This window comes from Marmota flaviventris, chromosome 10 (genome assembly GCF_047511675.1).
Source record: "Marmota flaviventris isolate mMarFla1 chromosome 10, mMarFla1.hap1, whole genome shotgun sequence".
Lineage (NCBI taxonomy): Eukaryota > Metazoa > Chordata > Mammalia > Rodentia > Sciuridae > Marmota > Marmota flaviventris.
This window is the reverse complement of record NC_092507.1, coordinates 90,722,357-90,748,821: the sequence shown is the minus strand read 5'-3', so window position 1 is coordinate 90,748,821 and position 26,465 is coordinate 90,722,357. Positions and strand designations below refer to the sequence as shown.

The window sequence follows — 26,465 nt, the reverse complement described above, 5'->3', positions numbered from 1 at the left end:
AATGTCACTTCCTATTTTACTGAGAAAAAACAAAACTTTCATGTTTGTACTATCTACCAAACTACAAACATATAGACCTGTATAATGTCTTCTTCTCTACTGCTATTACATTATCTGTATGCCTGTTTTTTTACAGTTTTACAGAAGATCTGTTGGCAGTGACTCTAATTTGAAGGTTATCACATACTCACAGATTATAAGTAGAACAAGTAAACTTTAAAAAAAAGAAATCAGAGGAAGGAAGATGGCGGCGAGGGGAGTGCATTGTCCCCGTGTGCTGCTTCACTGTGTGGGAGTATGACAAGTCAGGACGGCTAAAGGATATTTTGTTAGAAATTTCCAGCAATAGTGGGGTGCTCCGGAACCTGGAGGAAGGATTTCCATCGCACGAGGATCGGCTACGGGGACTCAAACGCGAGAGGTTTGTTGCACGGAGGGTAACACTGCTTATTCAGCAAATCGCCCCGTGGCTAAAGTCTGCAGAGCGCACTGGGATAGAGACGCAGGGTTACAGCGCTGCAGTTTCTACCAGCCGCGCAAGCACCGTACTCAGGGCTGAATTCTGGGTTCCAGACGGGGGAAGGAAGCGGTCCATCTCGGTTCTCCACGCCGGTCAGACCACAGAGGAGGCCAGCAGCCACCATGTTGGTAAACTGACGTCACCACCCGTTTTCGACTGACCGCAGCTCATTCAGCCATAGATCAGGTAATTTCAGGCTGCAATTCGCCTGCGGCTTGCAGACAGATTGCTAGGGTTCAGCGCCTGGGTGCTTCTTAGAACCTGATCCTATCGGAGCGAACACCGAGCGCGGGGCGGCCGAGTTCCGGCTCCCGGAACCGTCCCGGAACCGCCCTGGCCCAGGGCTGCGGAGCCTGCGGAGGCTGCTTCTTGGACCCTGCGCCTATCAGAGCATACACCAAGCACTAAGCAGCCGAATTCCGGCTCCCGGAACTGAGCCCGCGGGACTGCTTCTTGGAGCTTACACTTATAGGAGCTTACACAGAGCACGGAGCGGCCGAGTTCCGGCTCCCGGAACTTCCCTGGCCCGGGGCTAGGAGCCCGCGGAAATTGCTTCTTGGTCCGGGTCCTGCTGAGGGCCGGTCAGGACTCACCCGTTGCTTTGGTTGCCTGGCAAGGGGAACGAAATGCTGCCATTCGCATAGGATACCAACATGGCAGAGATCTGATGTCAGCAGAAAGCGGCGGAGGAGAGAACTTCATCAATACCAGCGGTGACATAAGCAGTTGGTCTCCTGGTAGGGGGGGTGAGGCACAGTCACCCGAGTCTCCTCAATTTGTCCTCGAGCCAGAGGGGAGGAGCCGGGCCGCCGCCAGCGCCCAGAGCAGGCCCAGCGACTCGCCAGCGTGGTGACCGCGTGACCCCAATTGGAGAGGGGGCGGAGCGGAGCCGCCACCCGCAACCGCAAGGTGGGCAGACCCGCGACCCAGTGGTACATGGGCGTGGTAGGAGGGGCAGGGCAGAGCCGTCGTTCGCGCGGGCAAGGTAAACAGACCTGTGACAGCCTGGCGGGTCAGGCCCAGTGGCTTGCCAGTGTGGTACACACATCACCCCAACTGGAGTAGGGGCAGAGCAGATCCTTCTGCCACGCCCGGATCAGGCCCTGCCGGTGTGGTGGTCACGTGACCCCAATTGGAGTGGGGGCGGAGCGGAACCGCCACCCGTGTCCGCAGGGCGAGCAGACCTGTGACCAACCTGTAGATCAGGCCCAGGGGTCCGCAGGCGTGGTAGGAGGGGCAGGGCAGATCCGCCGCCCGCGCCTCCAAGGTAGGCAGACCTACAACAGACCGGCGGATCAGGCCCAGGAGCCTGCCGGCATGGTACAAACACCACCCTAATTGGAGTAGTGGCAGAGCAGAGTCGCCGCCCGTGCCAGGAACAGGCCCAGCGTCCTGCAGGCGGGGTAGTCACGACACCCCAATTGGAGTAGGGGCAGAGCAGAGCCTCCACCCGTGCCCGAAAGGTGGGCAGATCTGCGACCGACCAGCGGGACAGGCCCAGTGGCCTGCCGGTACGACAGACACGTCACCCCATTTGGAGTAGGGGCAGAGTAGAGCCGCCTCCCGCGCCTGCAGGGTAGGCAAACCTGCAACCGACCGGCGGATCAGGCCCGGTGGCCTGCCGGCGTGGTACACTCGTCACCCCAATCGGAGCAGGGGCAGAACAGAGCCGCCGCCAGCTCCCAGAACAGGCCCAGTGACCTGCCGGCGTGGTAGCCACGAAACCCCAATTGGAATAAGGAGAGAGCAGAGCCGCCGCCCGCACCTGCAGGAAAGATACGCAAGCAGTATGAAAAGACAAGGAAAGAAAGGACCACAAGCAATGCAGGTCAACGCAACTTTAGAAGAGGTAACAGCTGCAGCAGATGGAATGTCAGATAAAGAATTCAGGATATACATGCTTCAAATGATCTGGAGTATCAAGGAAGACATTAAACAGCAAAATCAGACAATGAAAGATCACTTCGACAACGAATTACGCAAACAAATCCAGGAAGCAAAGGATCAACTATACAGGGAGATAGAGGTTATAAAAAACAAACAAACAGAAATCCTAGAAATGCAGGAAGCAATAAACCAACTTAAAAACTCAATGGAGAATACTACCAGCAGAGTAGAACACTTAGAAGATAGAACATCAGACAATGAAGACAAAGTATTTCAACTGGAAAAGAACATAGACAGCTCAGCAAGACTGTTAAGGAACCATGAGCAGAACATCCAAGAAATATGGGATAACATTAAGAGACCAAACTTAAGAGTCATTGGGATACAGGAAGGTACAGAGCTCCAAACCAAAGGAATGAGAAGTCTATTCAATGAAATAATACAAGAAAACTTCCCAGACTTGAAGAATGAGACAGAATCCCAAATCCTAGAAGCCTACAGGACGCCGAAAGTGCAAAATCATAAGAGATCCACACCTAGACACATTATAATGAAGATGCCCAACATACAGAATAAGGAGAGAATTTTAAAAGCTACAAGAGAAAGGAAGCAGATTACATTTAGGGGTAAGCCAATCAGGATAACACCTGATCTCTCAACACAGACTCTGAAAGCTAGAAGATCCTGGAATAACATATTTCAAACACTGAAAGAAAATGGGTTCCAACCAAGAATTGTGTATCCAGCGAAATTAAGCTTCAGGATGGAAGATGAAATTAAAACCTTCCACGATAAACAAAAGTTTAAAGAATTCGCAGCTAGAAAACCATCTCTTCAAAACATCATCGCCAAAGCATTACAGGAAGAGGAAATGGAAAATAACAATGAAAACCAACAGTGGGAGGTAGGACAATAAAGGGGGGGGGAATAATCAAAGAGGAAAACAAACCATGTTTAGTAACAGAAATAAACAAATATGGCTGGAAGAACAACACATATCTCAATAATAACCCTAAATGTCAATGGCTTAAACTCACCAATTAAGAGACACAGGCTAGTAGAATGGATCACAAAACAAGACCCAACAATATGCTGCCTACAGGAGACGCATTTGATAGGAAAAGACATACATAGGCTGAAGGTGAAAGGTTGGGAAAAATCATATCACTCATATGGACTTCGGAAACAAGCAGGAGTGTCCATACTCATATCAAATAAAATAGATTTCAAGCCAAAGTTAATCAAAAGAGATAAAGAGGGACACTACATACTGCTTAAGGGAACCATACAACAAGACATAACAATCATAAATATTTATGCCCCAAACAATGGTGCAGCTATGTTCGTCAAACAAACTCTTCTCAAGTTCAAGAGTCTAATAGACCACCATACCATATTCATGGGAGACTTCAACACACCTCTCTCGCCACTGGACAGATCTTCCAAACAAAAGTTGAATAAGGAAACTATAGAACTCAATAACACTATTAATAACCTAGACCTAATTGACATATATAGAGTATACCACCCAACATCAAGCAGTTACACTTTTTTCTCAGCAGCACATGGATCCTTCTCAAAAATAGATCATATATTATGTCACAGGGCAACTCTTAGACAATATAAAGGAGTAGAGATAATACCATGCATCTTATCTGATCATAATGGAATGAAACTGAAAATCAACGATAAAAGAAGGAAGGAAAAAGCATACATCACTTGGAGAATGAACAATAGGTTACTGAATGATCAATGGGTTATAGAAGACATCAAGGAGGAAATTAAAAAATTCTTAGAGATTAATGAAAACACAGACACAACATATCGGAATCTATGGGATACATTGAAAGCAGTTCTAAGAGGAAAATTCATTGCTTGGAGTTCATTCCTTAAAAAAAGAAAAAACCAACAAATAAATGATCTCATACTTCATCTCAAAATCCTTGAAAAAGAAGAGCAAAACAACAGCAAAAGAAGTAGAAGGCAAGAAATAATTAAAATCAGAGCTGAAATTAATGAAATTGAAACAAAAGAAACAATTGAAAAAATTGACAAAACTAAAAGTTGGTTCTTTGAAAAAATAAACAAAATCGACAGACCCTTAGCCATGCTAGCGAAGAGAAGAAGAGAGAGAACTCAAATTACTAGCATACAGGATGAAAAAGGCAATATCACAACAGACACTTCAGAAATACAGAAGATAATCAAAAACTATTTTGAATCCTTATACTCCAACAAATTAGAAGATAGTGAAGGCATAGATAAATTTCTTAAGTCATATGATCTGCCCAGATTGAGTCAGGAGGATATAGAAAACCTAAACAGACCAATATCAATTGAGGAAATAGAAGAAACCATAAAAAGACTACCAACTAAGAAAAGCCCAGGTCCAGATGGGTATACAGCAGAATTTTACAAAACCTTTAAAGAAGAACTAATACCAATACTTTTCAAGCTACTTCAAGAAATAGAAAAGGAGGGAGAACTTCCAAATTCATTCTATGAGGCCAACATCACCCTGATACCTAAACCAGACAAAGACACTTCAAAGAAAGAAAACTACAGACCAATATCTCTAATGAACCTAGATGCAAAAATCCTCAATAAAATTCTGGCGAATCGGATACAAAAACATATCAAAAAAATTGTACACCATGATCAAGTAGGATTCATCCCTGGGATGCAAGGCTGGTTCAATATACGGAAATCAATAAATGTTATTCACCACATCAATAGACTTAAAAATAAGAACCATATGATCATCTCGATAGATGCGGAAAAAGCATTCGACAAAGTACAGCATCCCTTTATGTTCAAAGCTCTAGAAAAACTAGGGATAACAGGAATATACCTCAATATTGTAAAAGCAATCTATGCTAAGCCTCAGGCTAGCATCATTCTGAATGGAGAAAAACTGAAGGCATTCCCTCTAAAATCTGGAACAAGACAGGGATGCCCTCTCTCTCCACTTCTGTTCAACATAGTTCTCGAAACACTGGCCAGAGCAATTAGACAGACGAAAGAAATTAAAGGCATAAAAATAGGAAAAGAAGAACTTAAATTATCACTATTTGCAGATGATATGATTCTATACCTAGCAGACCCAAAAGGCTCTACAAAGAAACTATTAGAGCTAATAAATGAATTCAGCAAAGTGGCAGGATATAAAATCAACACGCATAAATCAAAGGCATTCCTGTATATCAGCGACAAATCCTCTGAAATGGAAATGAGGACAACCACTCCATTCAAAATATCTTCAAAAAAAATAAAATACTTGGGAATCAACCTAACAAAAGAGGTGAAAGACTTATACAATGAAAACTACAGAACCTTAAAGAGAGAAATAGAAGAAGATCTTAGAAGATGGAAAAATATACCCTGTTCATGGATAGGCAGAACTAACATCATCAAAATGGCGATATTACCAAAAGTTCTCTATAGGTTTAATGCAATGCCAATCAAAATCCCAACGGCATTTCTTGTAGAAATAGAGAAAGCAATCATGAAATTCATATGGAAAAATAAAAGACCCAGAATAGCAAAAACAATGCTAAGCAGGAAGTGTGAATCAGGCGGTATAGCGATACCAGACTTCAAACTATACTACAGATCAATAGTAACAAAAACAGCATGGTACTGGTACCAAAACAGACGGGTGGACCAATGGTACAGAATAGAGGACACAGAAACCAATCCACAAAACTACAACTTTCTTATATTTGATAAAGGGGCTAAAAACATGCAATGGAGGAAGGATAGCATCTTCAACAAATGGTGCTGGGAAAACTGGAAATCCATATGCAACAAAATGAAACTGAATCCCTTTCTCTCGCCATGCACAAAAGTGAATTCAAAATGGATCAAGGAGCTTGATATCAAATCAGAGACGCGCCGTCTAATAGAAGAAAAAGTTGGCTACAATCTACAGTCGGTGGGGTCGGGCTCCAAATTCCTCAATAGGACACCCATAGCACAAAAGTTAATAACTAGAATCAACAAATGGGACTTAATCAAACTAAAAAGTTTTTTCTCAGCAAAAGAAACAATAAGAGACGTAAATAGGGAGCCTACACCCTGGGAACAAATCTTTACTCCTCACACTTCAGATAGAGCCCTAATATCCAGAGTATACAAAGAACTCAAAAAATTAGACAATAAGAGAACAAACAACCCAATCAACAAATGGGCCAAGGACCTGAACAGACACTTCTCAGGGGAGGACATACAGTCAATCAACAAGTACATGAAAAAATGTTCAACATCTCTAGCTGTCAGAGAAATGCAAATCAAAACCACCCTAAGATACCATCTCACTCCAGTAAGATTGGCAGCCATTAAGAAGTCAAACAACAACAAGTGCTGGCGAGGATGTGGGGAAAAGGGTACACTTGTACATTGCTGGTGGGACTGCAGATCGGTGCAGCCAATTTGGAAAGCAGTATGGAGATTTCTTGGAAAGTTGGGAATGGAGCCACCATTTGACCCAGCTATTCCCCTTCTTGGTCTATTCCCTAAAGACCTAAAAAGGGCATGCTACAGGGACACTGCTACATCGATGTTCATAGCAGCACAGTTCACAATAGCAAGACTGTGGAACCAACCTAGATGCCCTTCAATAGACGAATGGATAAAAAAAATGTGGCATTTATACACAATGGAGTATTACTCTGCATTAAAAAATGACAAAATCATAGAATTTACAGGGAAATGGATGGCATTAGAGCAGATTATGCTAAGTGAAGCTAGCCAATCCCTAAAAAACAAATGCCAAATGTCTTCTTTGATATAAGGAGAGTAACTAAGAACAGAGTAGGGACGAAGAGCAGGAGAAGAAGATTAACATTTAACAGGGATGAGAGGTGGGAGGGAAAGGGAGAGAGAAGGGAAATTGCATGGTAATGGAAGGAGACCCTCAGGGTTATACAGTGGAGGAGGTAGAGAGAGAGGAGGGGAGGGGAGGGGAGAGGTGGGGAGGGGGGAGGGTGGAGGACGGGAAAGGCAGCGGAGCACAACAGACACTAGTATGGCAATTTGTAAATCAATGGATGTGTAACTGATGTGATTCTGCAATCTGGGTATGGGGTGAAGGTGGGAGTTCATAACCCACTTGAATCAAAGTGTGGAATATGATATGTCAAGAAATTTGTAATGTTTTGAACAACCCACAATAAAAAATTAAAAAAAAAAAAAAGAAATCAAATTTTCCCACTTATATATCCCCGGAACTAATTTTACTAAGGGGAATAGAATAAATCCACATGGGAAACATTTTCACAGGTGAATGATGTTCTAGTAGGTAAGAGATTCAGGGGTATAAAAATGAAATTTCAACTTAAGACAAGGGTACAAAATCCCTAAACTGGAACAAATTTCCCACTACCAAAGAAACCTACTAGAATAATTATAAGAATTAAGATTATTGTAGAAAAAGTGCACTGTATCAAGAATGAAAATGGTAATATACATAATCATAAAAGAATACTTAAAATTTACTATTAAATTATCTTAGTGAGAAATTCATATGATTTATACTTTTCTAGATATATAAACTAACATAATTAAAAATACAAGCAATATTTTATTGGAAAGAAAATAATTTATTATATGAGAGAAATCATTAAAACACATTATATATCTTCAATAATCTGATCTAAATGCATATAGATTTAATTTTTAAATATACTTTCAAAGCTGTTACGCACAGTTCCATAGCCAGATGGTCAATTTCTTCTCATCAAAGTTGGAAAGCACTTGAAAGATATGGAATTCAAAAGGAACCTAAAATATCAGAAAAGCACATTAAAAATAATCATGATTATAAAATAATCTATTAGTTCAAAAATAACTAAAAGCTAAAACATTTTTACTTAGAAAATTAGTGAATCATGTCAGTACAACAAAATTTTTATGCAAATAAACATGTTTCCCAGAAACTGATTTATAACATTAGAAAACAAAGCATTTTAATTGTGCATATCAAAAAAATTGTAATTTCAGTTATATATGAACTTTTTGAACTCTTAGGGTTATAATGGTTCTTAACAAAATTTTGAGTAGTTTTCATAGTATGTATAATAGCAAAGTTTCCCACAAAGAGATGCAGAGATTCTACCCCTTTATTTTCCTGTTTATAAAAGGTTGGATGACAAAGTTGGTAATAGGTGGCCAACCATTTACTCTAATAAAGTAGTATCCCAATAGGACAGTCCTTAAAATTACTAAGGAAACCTTTTCAAATTTGGTTATTGGGCCTCATTCTCAGAGGTTCTAATTCATCAGTGTTGTTTCACATAGTCTAGGAATCTTTATGCATAAAAACCCTTCTTTGGTGGCTTTCCACTTTGACTGCACATTAGAAAGGTTTGAAAAATTTCAACGCCCATGGTACGCCCCAAACCAATTAAATCTAAACTCTGTGGGAGGGAAGGAACTAGATATCAATATATATTTAAGGTTATTTTTCCCCCTTTTTAAAGATATATATACATATATATATATATATACACACACACACACACACACACACACACACACACATATATAAATATAAATATATAATTTTTTTTAAAGTTCCCACGGTGTTCCAATGTGCAGCCAAATTTGAGAACCACTGTGTTCCAGTGGATTTTGGACACCAACTGGTCTGGAAATCTATGTTCTTATATTTCTACCAGGATCATTTCTTTTCACTTACTGAACTACCCTAAGTCAACATTATGTTTTTTCTCTTTCCTTATTATTATTTTTTGTTTGTTTAGGAAAAGAAACAGGGAGAAGAAACTTCTACTGCTCTCTGTCAAAAAAGATTTCAAAAAGAAGACTTCATATGTGAGATGCGCTACTCCTATTTGGCATTTATACAGAAATCCAGTTATTTCAATATATGTACATTAAAAAAAATTCCCATTCAAATTGGAGAGCATGTTATACAGAACACCTAAACCAGGTGTATCATAAAATAAAAAGCATGTTACTGAATTAGATTTAGGAAATACATAAATAGAAGAAAGACCACATTCTCTGTTAAAACAAATGCATACATTCTCTAAGTTGACCTGATTCACTAACTTTCCTTGGCAAAACTATACAACGTAAATGAAAGCATAGAAAATTCAACAACAAACCTGCTCAAGCTATAGAAATAATTTTAGAAATAGTTCACTTGAATAAAAGTATAGAAAAATGACTACTTAATCTGGATCAGTGGATAGGAAAGGGAAAAAATATCTCTAGGAAAAAACCAAAAAACACTGCCCCAAAAAGGATACAACAAGAAAGGATACACTTTGCATGACAGTATTACAGCAGTATTTACGCAGGAATGCTTCTAAAGAAGAACAGCAGAATGCAGTTTAATTTTTTTCTTATTTTTTCAGCATTAGATTTACAAATAAATGACTTTAAAACATACTGAAATTATTCAATTTTCCCCTAAGATACTTGACTTCTGGTTACAATAGTATAGATACTTTGAAACAAAATTCAAATATCCAAGGCATCTCAGATAGACTAAACACTGCAAATTTTTCTTATTTAGCATTTTTTCAGCTAGACCCAGTAATTTTGACCAATTTATTTCATGTCCTTCCAGTTTAAAAAGGGAGAAAAATTTTTTTTTTAAAAAAGTAATTTACTTCTGCTTATTTCTTAAGTAACAAACTTTAGAATATATAATGCCCAATTTATTATTTCTAATCATAATATTAAAATTGCTTGATCCAGAGGAAAAAAAATTAATTCCACAAAATTTTTTTAACATTTTATATTAATAATTAATTGTATATTCTCAGCACTGCAGAATTTTAAGAGTTGGAAAATCTTGCTTTAACTGTTTCCTGTCAGTTTCTAAGTGTGGGCTCTGGACCAAGTTGCCTTACTATTACGAGGGAACACGCTACATAAATTACCAGGTGCCACCCAGAGTAACCAGCTTGTTCTGGCATGCCGGATCTTTTTAGCACTGAAGGTAGTATATACTGAGAAATCCCTCAGTCACAGGAAAACTAGGACAACTTGTCACCCACATCAGTTTTCCTGAATATGAAATTCTTGGTAGGGAGGGAGAAGCCTAGCAGACTGTTTTACCAAGCTCTCTAAGGGATTTAACATTTTAAAGGTTAAAACACGCTTCTTTATAAATAAATACTAATAGACATATACTTTATTCTTTCTCCAAACTTAATTTTTACATACAAATGAACTTTATTCTGCAGTCAATAATTCTGACGTTTTCTGGAATCAACTGTATACACAGAAATTTCCTTAAAATTCTTAAGAGGTATTATAATTATTATTCTATCAGGCTTTTACACTTCTTTAATTTTGCTTGTATAGAAAGTCTTGTCTTTTTATGTTTTCTCCACACTTACCTTTGTTAATATTTAACACTTTCTTTTCCCTTCTTTTGTATCTTGTTTGGGTCTAGCAGATCGAGCAAACTGCTAATATTTTAAAATTAAGGTTTCCTTCACAAAAATGAAAGTAATTTTTTTTCTACATAATCATCGTGGGGGGAGGGGAATAAAAATTAGCCTTTCCTTTAGTATCATTAGTTTTTATACCTGGACTTTCTACCTTTATACATTAATGACTAAAAGATGATTAACCAATGATATAGTCTGGATATTAAAATTATCAAGCAAAAATATGAATAATAATACAAGAGAATAATAATGGTATAATGAATAATGTTTTTGTGACTCCAAATGTATTTCCAGATACCCTTTGTAAGGCTTAGTAAGAAGATGTACTTTTGAGCTGTGTAAGTGAAATACTAAGTAAACTTGGCTGAAATTTAATAACCTCATGCAATAAAAGTCTAAATAGAATCATCACCTGACTCAGCTAAGAAAGTTTAACTGTAACTGCATATTTCAAGGTAGAATGCCAGATGAGCTTTTTAAAGGGTAACATAGAATTAATTTCAGTTATACTCTTTTCCCCAAAATTACATAGTTTTGAAATAGATTGATTTAAAGGATACAACCACCATGGGTTTTCCAAAAAGAACATATCCATTTGCTTCCTTTAAGGCTTTTGCTGCTGCTTTTTCATTTGGAAGTCCAATGAAAGCTTGTCCTTTCATGCGACCTTCTTTCATCAGGCGTATATCAAACCTAGAAGTCAAGGAAGAAAAGTAGTTTTGCTTCAAAGAATGTAAAATTATTTTGATGCAATGAATAAGAATGTGTTCAACAATTCAAAAGTTGCTATTTTAAAATAAAAATGACTATACTCTCTGATTAACACATTAGTCAGGCTTTCTAAAATTCTATTTTGTATTCTATTTTTCTACAAGTAGGTAATACAAATTTCATGATGTGTGAATCTCTATATTTTAACTCTTACACATATATTTTGGTTATTTAAAAGTTATAAAGTAACAGTAAAAGCACACACAGTTTTTGGTTGTTATTGTTTTGGAGATTAAACTCAGAGTCCTGTGCATGCTAGGTATGTTTCTATTACTTAGGTTTGCCACATATATCCCTATTTTCAAAAAGTTTCTTGCAATCAATTCAATACTTTCTGCTCAAAGTGACAACAACAAATAAACAAAAAATAAACCATACGACCAAGGACAGAAGATTAATAGGAACCAAATATAAGCAACTGAGTAATTTATTATATTATTATTATTACTATAAGAAATTATAATGCAGGGAGAGGGGAAGAATAGATATTCAGTAGATTAGATGAAGTGAAATGAAGGGAAAGGAGGGCATGCAAGAAAAGGGAAGACTGTGAAATAAATCTGAAATAATTTTCTTATGTACATATACGAACATACCATAGTGAATCTCACTATGGTGTACATCCATAAGAATGGGGTCCTAATCATAATAAGATATATTCCATGCTTGTAAAATTATAGCAAAATGGATCCTACTGCCATGTATAACTAAAAAAGAACTAATAAGAGGAAAAAAAAGGGAAAGAAATTATAGTATCAGGATAGAAAAAGACCTTGATTATTTTCTAGTCAAAACTATCATTTTAAAGTGATACCTAGAGAGAAGACTTTGAAAAGTAGATGGCTCAAATCACAGAGTTTATTCCTAGTACAGTTTTCTATTATTCTACAACATACTCATTTTTTCAACATTTCTGAGAGAAATCTATACTCCAAAACTACTTAGAAAAATGAGAGTATAGTTTTCCACTAAGATATGGTGTACTGGATGGGAAAAGAATACTAACATGTAAAGGTATCAATTAAAAAAAATGCACTGACCTTTTTTAATCACATGGTCAGTCTCATGGGAAACAATATACTATTTTGCTACCTACAGTTTTCTCAACATAGAAATATATTTTCAGTTCAAATTCTGATTATAGACAATACTGAAAATAATGTTTACATATATACACAAACATACTTATATGAATGCATATATAATTTTTTCCCCCTGTACAATCACGTCCTATTGACAACAACAAAGAACAGCATTTTGCATGGCCAGAAAAATAAACTTGATATCCTGATGAGACATCTGCCACTAATGAATACAGATGGAGCATGTTAAGATGTGGTCTTATCTCTGTATATCTATTGAAAAAGACACGCAGGTCAGATAAGACTTATAAAGTACTTTTTTGACTGAAAGTTAAAACAAAACTAACTTGTTATTTTAACTCCACTCAAACATTTCTCATTTTCTACTTCATTCTACTTTTTATTTATATGACAAAGAATCTTTACTTTGAAATTAACTAGTACAAAATTTTAAAAAATGAAATTATAACTCCAAATATTAGCTTTATAGTAATAATGAATCACATCCCTTTTTTCTACTTTCACAGAATTGCTAGCTTTGACTAATACAGTTCAATTAAAAGATGAGAACTTTCTTGCCAGAGTACAAATTCTTAAAAAAACTTTCCTGGTTACTGTATATTCTTGGATAAACCACTAAAATAATATTTTTCAAAGTGTCCTCTTTGGACCAGTAGCTTCATATCACCCAAAAGCTTTTGAGAAATGCAAACTCATGAGTCTTATTACACTCTAGAAAACCAGACTCTCTGGAGATGGGCCCAAGAAACTGCTTCACCACAATCTTCAGGTGATTATTGTGCGGTATATTAAAGCCTGAACACGTGTGCTTTAGAGCAGGGTACAGGAGCAGAATTTACCAAAAGTCCATTCCTATAAGTAAAGATATACCTGAATAAAGCCATAAATATTTGTTTATGTATCACAGCTATTTTGAAGCTAGGACTACAAAAATGATTAGCTACAGACAACATGGCCTGCAATAAAATAAAAACATTGTATTTTTTCCTGTTTGTCCATTTAAAGAAGTTTGTCAATTCCTATAATAGATGTCTAAAAGGTTACTTGTGAAAGAAAATACACCAATATATTCATTCAATCTTTATCTTTAAAAGGAAAATGGTGGCATAACAAAAAGTGTTAAATTTACAACATAGAAAAACCAAAACATAACTTGAGGTTATGATTGCTACTTACATGATTCGTTGTGTCTCTGATGAAAAGTCAACAAAGCGCCCAAAAATAAATTTAAGATCCTGGAAATTCAATAAGAAAGAAATAAATAAGGAAGCCAGTGGGGAAAATGTAAAATAACAAAATCGATTTGTAAGTTCAACTTACCTTTTCTTGAACATGTTTAGCTAAATTCTTTACATATATTCTACAGTTTGGTTCGCCAGGTTCATAACTTCTGAAAACTGAAAGTGTTTCCATTTCTTATTTAAAGACAAGACAAAACAAAGATATAAAATTAAAATATTTTTACCAATTTTTCAAAGAAACTTATAACATGCAAATAACTATTAAACAGGTAAAATAGGCTTTATGAAAATGTTAAAGCCATAGATATTAGTAGCAATATTACTGATGGGTATATAATACAAATTAAAAATCTGAAATGATTATAAGGAAAAAATTTAAGTATTGTTTTGAAAAATCTCTGACATCTACAATAACTAAAATCTGTTTAATAAAATATTTACTATTAAAGGTCCTAAGATGAGTTACTTTATTAAAGAGTAAAGCATATCTGATATTGTTTGTATAACATTTTGATTAAAATAAATTTTCCAAACCACCAGCCACTTCCATATTCAAAAATAATTATGAAGTACTACAAAATAACAATCGTGTATTTTGGACAAATGTATTTCAGATTCCCTTTATAGTTCCCCAAGTTTACTAAGCAATCTGTTCTTCATAACTAGAAGTTATATGCAAAAATACTAGCTGGAAGTCTATCTCTCATTATTGTGGAAAAAAAATTACATGTTACAAACAGTCCAAAAAACCTTATATTTTTCTGAAATGAACTAAACAGTAAAAAATCTTTTAAAAGTGAAAAACTATTACGTGAGAATATAAAATCCTAAAATATGCATTTTTAATCATCAACATTGTTTTAGAGTTGCTTTGTATGCATCTCAGATATAGTATGTTAAATCCACAACAGAGAAAAATAAATTATCAATTAACAGTTCTATATTTGTAACACATAACTCCAGACTTGTGGATATAATTATTTGTTTTACATGCCATATAAAAAAGTTTTAGGAATGAAAAGAAATATTTTTCCCAAATGAATGTAAGCAGGAAACAGTATGGAAAGGAAATTTACCTATGAAGTATGGGGTTTAAAACCCAAAAGAGATAACAAACATTAATCAGATAGAAACTGATGTTTATGCTTTAAGTTATGTTTCTTGATATAAATGGATTTGTTTTGTTTCTGTGTAGTTAAAGAACTGTGAAATGGAATATAAACTGGTTTATTTCATAATATTACCTTCTTTGGAAATTCTGCCCTTTTCCAACTCCCTTCTAGAAATACATTCTGAGGGCATTTCATCAGAGTCTTCTTTAGTTTCTTCTGTGATGTTCAGATTAGGTTTGGGGAAGATTTTCCCAAATCCTATACTGGATGCATCAACTTCAGTAGCAGGTAATTCTAAGAGTTCAACATTAATATTAGCCATTAACTATCTCTCTTTTCAATACAGTTTTCAAGTTTCTGTTCCCTATTTTAATTTAACAAATATTTTTGGCATCACTGAATTTTTTTGGTGTTTCTCAATGTTCTAGAATAGACATAGGAAAATAGGTCCAAATAGTAAATATTTTAGGCTTTGTAGGTCATATGGTTTCTATCATGACTATTTAATTTTGTTATTGTAATATGAAAACACCCATAGACAAGAGCTAAGCAGCTAAACTATTGCTTTGTATTGCTACATAGAGGTTCTGCAAAGAGGAAAAAATAAATTTAGTTTCAACGTATTCAGTCTGAGGTGCCAAAGGGGCATCTGATGAAACGTTCACTGGGTAGACAGTGTGAAATATTAATAACTGTAGGAACAAAAAGAAATTTGCAATTAAATAAATTACATAATTCTGCTAAGATAGTCACTCAGTGTTATATAATAGTTACGAAGATTATATTGTTACATCAGAACATTGTGAAACAACCTCAATCTTTTCAACAATTATAAGATTAGGATAAGTAAACTATGCTGAAATAAACACCATAACAAGGTATGTCCTTCCATTAACCTCCCCACACTACAAAGAAAAAAAGATAATTATAATCTTGATTCTTTAAGAAGAAACCCAAAATTTAAAAATTACTCATTCAAATTAAGGAAATTAAAAAATACTAAAAACTTTTTACTTTAGTTATCAACATACTGGATTTCATTAATAAAATATGAATTTTAGCATCAACAATAATTAATCTGGCATAGGGGAAAAATGTTTAGAAAGACAGGGTTAAACATTCACTAGAAACATTCTAGTTAATACTACCTAAAAAAGAAAACCTAAAATCTCTAAAATGCTTCTACTATTAATTTTTCTGCTTTGCCAATGATGTAGAATGACTGCTCCCTTTTTGTACATGTATAAGTCTTTGAGCAAATTAAACCTAAGAAAATTGTACCACATAAATATGTACAATTTTCATATCCTAGTAAAGAAAAAACAGATTAATAAATTTTTATGTTAATGAGTGACTTAATAAGATGAACTTACAAAACAAAAAATAAAAATATTGAAAAAAACAAAAATAAAGCTACCCCAAAAAAATCAATGCATTCTCACTAACCATCAGACAGGAATTAAAATTCACTAGAGATTTTCACTCACTATGTCTCTAATACCTACTAGAATTCTACCCCATAGTCACAGAAGTATTCAAATATATAAGTAAAAAAGATGTATATTTTAGTGTTTTCTGTAACAGTAAAGATTAGAAAACTCATAATATTGTATGATTAAATAATGACTGATATTACTACACTATGTTCTATTACACAGTCATGAAAAAGTATGGTACATATTTTTATGCTCTGATATAGTAAGTTATCTCCGCTAGACTGTAAATTCTAAAACACAAGAGAAAATGTCTTTGTCCAGAGTCTGCTATATAACTTTCAATAAGTCACTGAGTGAAAGATGAACACTGTAAAATATGATGTGCATATTTTATTCATATTCATGTTCAAAAACAAGAATAAAAGAAAAATGTGTTTACATGTACTGACTGCTATAGTTTGGATCTACACTGATCTTAAAAGACTATGTGGTAAAGGCTTGATCAGCCCATGGCAATATTAGGAGATGGTGGAAACGTAAGGATTGGGGATTAGTGGGAAGTAGTCTCCTCATCAGGGGCTTGCTCTTGACAGGACTTATGGAACACTGGTCTATGACACTTTCTTTTTGCTTCTTGGCTGTTATGAGATGAGTGGCTTCCTTTGCATGTGTTACAAATACCATTTACTGCCTCACCATAGTCCCAAAAGCAATGAGTCTATTAACTATGGACTGAAACTTCCTAAACAGTGAGCCAAAATAAACCTTTCCTTTAAATCGATGATCTCTGATGTTGTGTTATAGCAACACAAAGCTAACACACAAGATAAAGTCTTGAAGAATGCAGAAACAAAAACATTGGTTACCTCTGCACAGTAGAACAGAGGATAGTAGGGTTTGGGAATGCTAATTTTTTAAAAAAATTTACTTTATGTTTCTGTCCTGAATCAATTTCTAATAAGCTTGTATGATTTTGGAAATATAAAGATTTAAGGTACAAAGAAATGACACTGTTAATAAAAAATTAATGTCTAAAAAAGTTGGAAAAAAACCTGTAATTTTTAATATGCTAAATTTAACTGTAAAAATAGTATCTGGTAAACAATCCTCCAAAAGTTTTGGATTAAAAAAAAAATACACCCATATTCTCTCTCTCTCTTTCTCTCTCTCTCTCTCTCACACACACACACACACAAATATAGATAAACATGTGTAAAATCTACAACTCACAGGATAGCTACATTGTTTCCTAATAATACAATGACATTAATAAAACCATAGAACATCACATTAAACAAGCAATGAGAAGTTAAGACAACACAAAACTCTTGTATTATTAGTGTATATACCAGCCAGAAAACATAAATTTCACTCTAGATGTCATTACTAGCAAAAAAGTAATAGTGACAACCTTGCAAAGTAAGTTTTATGTATATAAAACAGCTGAAAATGTATATTATTTCGTGATATTAAGGAAGCCTAGTCACATATTTTAAATAAAACTGACAAATACGAAAACAGACAAATATTATATATGAAATTTAATTCTAATGCAATAAGACTGACTTTATCATGTGAAAGAACTCATATTCTTACCAGAATTTTTTTCTTCACAATTCTGTTCTTTCTCTAAATCTTTCTTCAATGCAGCTGGCAGGTCCGTGGATATGTGGAATTCAATTCTTTTATTACCTACAGGTTGTGGTTGGTCAAATACATCCGAAGGTAACAGCACAGGATGTACATTGCTATTTAAAAATAACCACAGCATGAATTTGTAATTGCAAATCCCGAGAATATTATTTCATTCCCAATTTTAAAAAGTTTGATAAAACATTCAATACACTTATAAGCACTGCATAAAGTGTTTTAAATACTTCAGTAAACTCTAAGATATGCACTAATGTATTACTAAATTTCTACTTTACAGATGAGGAGATTGAGGTTAAAAGATGCTAATAATTTGCATAAAGTTACCAGGTAAATGAATGGCAGTACTTGAATTACTTGACTACTGATTTTATACACCATGGTATTTACTAATATACTCAAAAAAGTTAAATTTATATTAATGTATAAATTTTTAATGCACTATATTTTATACAGTATGCAGCAGCCCTGTGTTAACAAAGTAAATAACAGCTATAAGTAGCTGCTGATTCTTTATGAAAAACAAATATATAATAAATATCTCAATTTTATACTGAATTAGGCTTAAATAATATTTTAGATATACATGTTACATAGTTATATTATCAACATTAATTTCATCTGCTTCTTTTTACTGTTTTAATGTGGCTACTGGAAAGTTTAATGTGGCTCACATTGTTTCTGTTGTTCAGTACTGCTATAGAGATTAAAAGTATGGAATAGCAGTGTCAAGTCAGGTAGGCATCAAATTATATATCATATTATTTCTACTTAAATTGAAATAAGTGATTAAAAATATATTCCTTTAAAAATAAAAAAAATTTTAAAACTCCCCCCTTAACTTATAAAGTTAATTACAAGACAAATATATCTAATAGAAAAACTAAATGAAGTTAAAATTTCAATTAATATTGAGACACTAAATAGAAAAGACAAAAAGAGAACATGATGTTATAAAATGAAAGGTGGAAAATTCTGAGAACCGGGCTACTCAGTATTATTAAACAATGGTAAACTGTGAGAAAATTATGAATAGTTATGAATGTGCAAATAGGAAGCCAATGGTGAACCAAGTAAATGTGTATTAAACAAAAGCTACATTTAGGAGTAATGTGAGTTAAGCAAGTAAACAAAGTACATATGGACAGCATTCACTTTCATAATTCTATATAAAACTACCTGTGTGAAGAAGATGAGGGTGTATTCAACATATCCTTTATTTTTCGCTTTTTTCTCACATGGCGCTGCTTTACCATCTTTGGTCTTTTGGGCTGAAAATTTGCTAGTTCCATTAGTTTGGTCATTCTATATTGGAAAAGAGGGAGTGTAAACAAGATCCTTATCTAGAAGCATAATTATTCAATACTGTTGGTGTTAAGCTTAAATTTGAATTTGGATGTATAAAAATAAATTATAACACAATTCACTTATCTAATATGGAATATATTTACATGGGATAAGAAATTCGAAGACATAAATAAAGGGATAAAAAATTTGACAGAGCTTAAATTCTAACTTTCTTTGAAAGATTTGATGGAGCTTATATTCTAACTTTCTTTGAAAGAATTAAGAATTTACTTAAAATTTATCAAATTATCTTAAAAATATTTTTCATTATAAATATTAGTTGTCCAAATAAAATGGTGGACTCATACCAAACAAAAGAACTGATACCTTAATACAATTTATGTAACTTTATTGATATTTTCTTGACAGATATTCAAAAGACTTTACCAAGAGAGTAAAACTATTTTGATTCATATTCAAACAGACCATAGACCAAAAAGTATTTCACTGAAAAGCATCATATGAATAAATGCTGCAAATAAACCATTATATAAGCAAGGTAAGGTAACAAGCTACCTAAGAACAGTTTTCAAATACTTCACTCAAAGTAGCTTGCAGGGTTGGGGATTTAGCTCAGTGGCAGAGCACTTGACTAGCACATGCAAGGCCCTGAGTTCAGTCCCCAGCCCTGGGGTAAGGAAGTGGGGGTGGGAGTAGCCTGCAAGTAATAATTAGGAAGTAGTATTGATACCTTGTACATAGCTTTCCTCCATTATGAATATGAATAGCTAATATTTATACCTTACCTAAGCATTTTTGCATTTTCCATAAAGAAGGAGCTCAGAAGCCACCAGTCATAATTCTAACTCTCAGAATTTCATTTGTAAAATTTGGAAGCACAACAAATACACTCAACAAAACAGAGAGGAGGTATGGCTCAAATAGGTTTTAAATTTTTTTCCCCCAGAGAAAAATGTAAACATACGATGTAAATTTTTAAACTCTCTTAATTACACAACTTACCAAAAATTTTATGAAAAATCCAGTGATTTAAATCACATAAATTGCTCACCTGAAGTATACCAAGTCTCTAAATCAAGGTCATGCATATATATTAGATACTCAAAAAACATATGCTGAACCAATAAATATTCCTTTTTTTTTTAAAGTTCTGTTACAGAGTGACAGAAAAGCATGGAAACACAGGTTACTATATGCAGTTTTGTTTTCTCTCATAAAGATGAATTAACAGCAGAAATGAATACAAGGTAACACTGCGATTCTAAACAGCAAAATGACCAACAAAAACTCAAAAATGTGAAAAATACAACACTGAACAGACTTTGCAAAGAACACTTGTATATAGTATGAGAGCTAAAACAAGAAGGCAGAGAGTCACTGACAAAGTTTGCATCTTGAATATCCCCCAAAGGCCTTGTGTTTAAAAGCCTGGTTTCCAGGGTGGCCCTCTTAGGCAGTAATGGAATCTTTAGGAGGTAGGGCCTAGTGAAAGGTCCTGATGTCAACCAGGGCATGCCCTTGAAGTGTACTGTGAGGTGTGATCTCTTTCTCTTTCTAACCATAAGGCGAGTAGTTCTGCTGTGCTATGTGTGATGTGCTGCCTCATCGCATGCCTAAAATAATGAGGCCAATAAACCAGAACCTCCACAACTGGAGAGGCCAGTAAATAATTAAATAAACAAAGCCCTTTTTTAAGTTCATTATCTCAAGCACTTCATTATAATGATGTAATGCCAACAAACACAGCCACTTTATTTGACCTCATTTGATATCTCCATGTCAGATGACTTAAATAAATTTGCACCAAGCTATGCGCATCCAGATCCACAAAATACTTGAAAAATATATTATAAACTATTGATTTGGGGGCTAGCTAAAATATCAAGTAGGCAAATTCACAAACACAAATCCATAAATAATGAAGTTTCATGGTGTGCTTTTAATGCCACAATCACTCATCTAAAAAATTATGCATACTCCCCCAATATTCCCTTAGGTCCTAGTACCTATTCTCAGGTCTTAATTTATCAAACATTGCATGCTAGAGGGGTGATGGCTATGAACAAATTCTAATGACTCCAAAATCTGAAGAATTATATGCAAAGTATAGGAAGAACAAAAAAGTCTTTCCCACATTCTATGCTTCTTACAATCTAAACAATTTATTCTTATTACTAACCTCTGTCGGTCCTCATCATCACTGCTTTCATATTCTGATTCTTTACTAGATAACTCCTCATCCTCATCTGGCAAAGGAGGGTCCTCAGGTGGCCGAGGAGATGTAGGTGGGAGAGGTGCATGCAATGGCATATAGTCTTCATACTAATTTAAAAAACAAAACAAAAATGCTATGGCAATCCGTGATATTTACAGAACAGACAAACCAATTTCCATGTAAATACTTGATTCTTGTTTCCCTTTACTTCATAATATTCTTTTGCATATTCAGCACAGAAACATACTCATGTGTGCTGTGGCAGACTACTAATTGATCACAAAATTTATTTTGTCTTCTTTGGCCTCTAGCTGGACCAACTTTGAAAGCCCCTCTTATAGAGTTATTGTTTGCCATGTAACCAAAAATAGGAGAAAAAAGAACTCTATCATAATTTTCCCTTCCTGATCTGCAGACTATTTGGTAATGCCCTCATCAACCTGACAAGGCACAGGGTGAAGACAACTCAGGCTTCTGAATAACTTAGAATAGAATATCTTTCTATCATAATTTTGGAATGGAAACAACGTGAACAAGAAATAACTTACTGTATTAAAAGAGTTAAGAGTAAATTTTGTTCATTAACAGCTGCTAGCACAATCTTTTTGTTTTTTTATATACCTTTATTTTGTTTATTTATTTATTTTTATGTGGTGCTGAGGATCGAACCCAGGGCCTCACACATGCCAGGCAAGCACTCTTCCACTGAGCCACAATCCCAGCCCCTGGCATAATCATAAAAACCCTATAACAAGCACTGAGTAGGTGCTAAAGCTACAAAAAAAAATTATAAAGCTAACACTACATATAGCAGAAAAGCAGTCAAGCTCAATGCAAATTCTCTTCTATGGTAACATTCAAAATAATTTTGCATTATTATTATCCATAAATATATACAGTATTACATTGGAATAATTTTAAGAGTAGACATAGCTTAATGTCTAAATTACTACAAGATATGCAGGTAAATTTTAATATAGTATTAGCAACCTTTTTTTTTTGTCTTTCTCAAATGATACAACAGAGTCACAACAATGGAATTTTTAGATGTTTCTATTGTTGTGGTTATGTTGTAATGATGCAACATTGTAGGTTAAAGAATTGAACAATGCTATAAAAAATTTTGGTCTCTATTACCAAAACTTTCATATTCTGGTTTTCCTCTTTTCCTTCTCAGCTTTATTATTAATATCACATTTACTTTATATGTATTTCTTATCTTCACCATACATCAGAGGTTGACATAATACTTGTATAATTTATCCTCAATAATTTCATTCAGTAAATGAAAGTTGAAAATTCTACGTGGTTTCTTACCATGGGAGGTCGTGCAGTAATTGGTCCAAAAGGTGTAGGCAAATTCATTTTATTCATAAGATGAAGTACCTTAAAGTGGCAAGAGTTTTAAAATCACACAGTATTCACATAATGTTTCAACTCACATCCTGTATTTCATGTACTAAAAACCTTCTGTAAAAACACTACTGATTAAATGAGTGAAAAGAAAGGCCATTTCTTCTCTTTATGATCCCAAGACAAGGAAAAACAAAGCACTGATATATCTCAGGTTAGTCTTCCTAAATTTTTTTGTCATTTCTATCAATATAGTTATCCCCACTAATAAGAATGTAATGCTCTTATAATGTAAAATCTAATGTTACTCTATCAATGTTACTGATTACTGAGTTAATCAAACAGAGTACAATAATGAAAAACACATATATTTTCTACTTCAAAGAAGTATCCTATTACTGCTGAAATTACCAAGCACTTGCTGAAGGACCCACTCTTTCCTTAGGAAATTCCATACTAATGGTATATTCTAAAATAACAGAAAATTACCAGAAATGACATTTCCCAAATTAGGTTCTCTTTATTAGAATCCATTTTCAATGTAGTTAATGAATGCATTGTATATCATTGCCTGTCTAGAATTAGTCTGATTGATACTATTATACATAAGTATGAAAATCATCATGGAAAATATAGTATTGAGCTAAACAAATAAGTATTTTGAGAAAAATAAGTTTTATTTTATATACCTGTACATAGAACTTAGGTACACTTGCTAAAGCATTTACTATGTTTGCTAAGATTGTGCTTGAAGGTGGCGGGTACATATACTTGAGGCATGAATTCAGAGGAAAAGTCAACCTAAAAAAATAAAAAATAAAAAAATTGAGTGTTTATTATGTTTTAATAATTTCATATCAATAACTCACTTTAGGTAAACTGACAATATACAAAATTGTTCAAATGATACACTTAAAGTTAGTTACCTTGTTCCTTAAAGATCCAAACAAGTACTTTTAAGAAGAAACTTGCCTTCTGATTGCATCACAAAAGGAAGACATTTTCAGAGCTTACATATAGCTCTGAACACTTTAATAGGTGCTTTTTGAACTGAATTCAGTGACAAGCACCTAGCTCTAGATGTTTATTCAGCGTATTAACATTATACGTGACATGCTAAATTTATTCATTTAAAAATTTTTTTATTTGCAATATATGTATATATTGCAAATAATAAAAATTTTTTGCATTATTGTAAAATGTGTACACACACACATAGAGAGCAACAAAAGCCATAAAATCAACAAAAGAACAAACAAAAAAATGCTAACCCGTGGTTTGGTGCAATTCCATTTTCTATTGTTAAACAACCAAATTCTTTCTTTTCTTTATCATCTTCCACAGTGTCATCAGACCTAGACAGAACATAAGTTGATCTTATCTTAAAATTACATACAGAAAAGAAAAAGAATTTTTTCAAACATGACATTATGAAAACAATTCAGTTATGGAAAAAAAAAAACCTTTCAAGCATTTCTCAAGCAGGCATCAATGAAAAGAGAAGCAGAATTGTACTGAAAACCTTTTGTATTATTGTAAAATTGGACATTCCACGTTTTCATTTCCTTTTCACAGGAAATTTATAAATTTGGCATGATAATTCTCAAAGACCAAAAAATAAAATAAAATTTATATAGTACATAAGTGGTACTCCATTTTTTTTATATATCTTTGTCCAATCTCACAGATGTCTAGCACTGTACTTCCTTGTCCCTCCCCCTTTAGTTTCTGATTCAGTAAGATTGAGTATTAAAGCCTAGGATTCTGTATAATTCGATATTTTAATCAAGTTTCTAGATGATTCAGTTAGTCCAGGGATTTACTTTGAGACCCACTTGTGTAAAGCAAATTTGTAAAGATTATATAACAAAGAGTCGTAACTGAGAACCAAATACTGGTCATCATTTTCAAAGGCCACACGTATTCATGACAGCTTAGTATCATTACTGAAAGGAATCTCTTTTATAAGTTGAAATACCAAATGCTCTCAAATATGAAACTTTTTGAGAGCCAACATCATACCAGAAGTGTAAAATTCCATACCTACCCTCATGTAACAGGCACACTATTAATATCACATAAAGTTATCTTCAGGCTATGTATATGAGGTATACATGAAAATACATAAACTTCATGTTGAGTCTCATCCCTAAGATAACTCATTATGTATCTGCAAATATTTCAAAATAATAATAATAAAAAAAAATCTGAAACATCTGGTGACAACCATTTTGGATAAGAAACAAACGAGCTGTAATTACCTCCTTTCCACTAAAAGTGGAATGCTTTCACCACATTTCCATCTCACTTTACATTTATTTTATCATTACTCAGGATCCCAATGCACAATTAGAAGTGAAATTAGATATTGTTTTACTATACTTGATTTAATGAAGAAATTTATCATTATGGCTTCAAATTATTTTACTTGCTAGTCTGAGAACAATGAAGTAATTACACAACTGGCTAACACACACGCACACTCCCCAACCTAAAATGGTAGGAAAACCTAAATGAATCTACGTACCTTTTCTTTTTTTCAGTGCTTGAAGTGGAACATGGAGAATGAATGCGATCTTGCTCTTTTGCAAATTCAACTACTAAAGTATGACCTAAAAGTTTCAGCTGATGAAGTCTTGTCAATGCCTTCAATTGGAAGAACAAGAGTAAAAAATTTACTATATCAAAAACTATTTGCTAAGTATCACATTAAAAAGAAAAATAAAACAAAACAAACAAAAAACTGTATACATGTTTTATTGTTGTTAAGGCTATAAACATTTACTTATTTACTTGGCTATTTCTTGTTCATTTCTAATCTCAGGCTATCTATCAAGTGTTTATTACTTTCTTAAAATTGATTTGTTAAACAACCTAATTTTTAAATTTTTTATCTGTTCTTTTTAGATATACATGTCAGTAGAGTATATTTTGACATATTATACATACATGAAGTATATGTTATTCTAATTAGCATCCCATTCTTGTGATTGTACATGATGTGGAGATTGACTATGCTATATTCATATATGAACATAGGAAACACAATGGAATGAATTGGACATAACCTTCCTATGTTCAAATCTTTATTACTTATCAAAGGACTGCTTCCTATATCTGAGCAAAATAAAAAAATCTACCTAACTCCAACCCTCTGCAAACTCTTCTTATAATTAGGAAACTATTTTATCAATACTCAGGATCCCAATGCACAAATAAAAGTGAAATTAGATATTGTTATAGGAAGCTGAAAATGGCTAGAAAAAAATTTATATATATATATATATAAAACAAATCTGCATGGTCCCATTCACAAATGCAACCACTTCTTAATAATGTCACAGTTATACATGAACAAAATATTTTATACTTCCTCCTTGATCCTTAACCTTACAATATTTTCTCTCCCATTCTCAGCAAAGCACCTTATATCCTTACTTTGA

General features: G+C 34.2%; 2 protein-coding genes across 5 annotated transcripts in view; both read right to left on the bottom strand.

Moving 5' to 3' along the window:
- The window catches only part of LOC114098916 (pancreatic alpha-amylase), a 49,392-nt gene extending 41,204 nt beyond the window's left edge, over positions 1 to 8,188 (bottom strand). The window contains exon 1 of the mRNA XM_071618099.1: positions 8,113 to 8,188. The gene's annotated coding sequence lies outside the window, so the exon portion shown is untranslated. The remainder of the gene's footprint in view (positions 1 to 8,112) is intronic.
- The window catches only part of Rnpc3 (RNA binding region (RNP1, RRM) containing 3), a 36,541-nt gene that overhangs the window by 5,224 nt on the left and 4,852 nt on the right, over positions 1 to 26,465 (bottom strand). Inside the window, exons 3-15 of one of the 4 annotated variants that reach the window (XR_011708891.1) lie at positions 25,550 to 25,668; positions 24,294 to 24,377; positions 23,712 to 23,823; positions 22,987 to 23,055; positions 21,634 to 21,776; positions 19,326 to 19,451; positions 18,093 to 18,244; positions 15,193 to 15,354; positions 14,028 to 14,122; positions 13,884 to 13,942; positions 11,394 to 11,526; positions 10,780 to 10,851; positions 8,113 to 8,188 (exon numbers count right to left, since the gene is read on the bottom strand). Coding sequence is in view for 3 of the 4 variants with exons in the window: in XM_027925186.2 (XP_027780987.1) it covers positions 10,792 to 10,851; positions 11,394 to 11,526; positions 13,884 to 13,942; positions 14,028 to 14,122; positions 15,193 to 15,354; positions 18,093 to 18,244; positions 19,326 to 19,451; positions 21,634 to 21,776; positions 22,987 to 23,055; positions 23,712 to 23,823; positions 24,294 to 24,377; positions 25,550 to 25,668 (1,314 nt within the window). In the remaining variant the exon portion in view is untranslated. Of the gene's footprint in view, positions 1 to 7,986; positions 9,738 to 10,779; positions 10,852 to 11,393; positions 11,527 to 13,883; positions 13,943 to 14,027; positions 14,123 to 15,192; positions 15,355 to 18,092; positions 18,245 to 19,325; positions 19,452 to 21,633; positions 21,777 to 22,986; positions 23,056 to 23,711; positions 23,824 to 24,293; positions 24,378 to 25,549; positions 25,669 to 26,465 lie in introns of those variants that run through there. The other 3 variants (XM_071618098.1, XM_027925186.2, XM_027925185.2) reach the window with 3 other exon arrangements.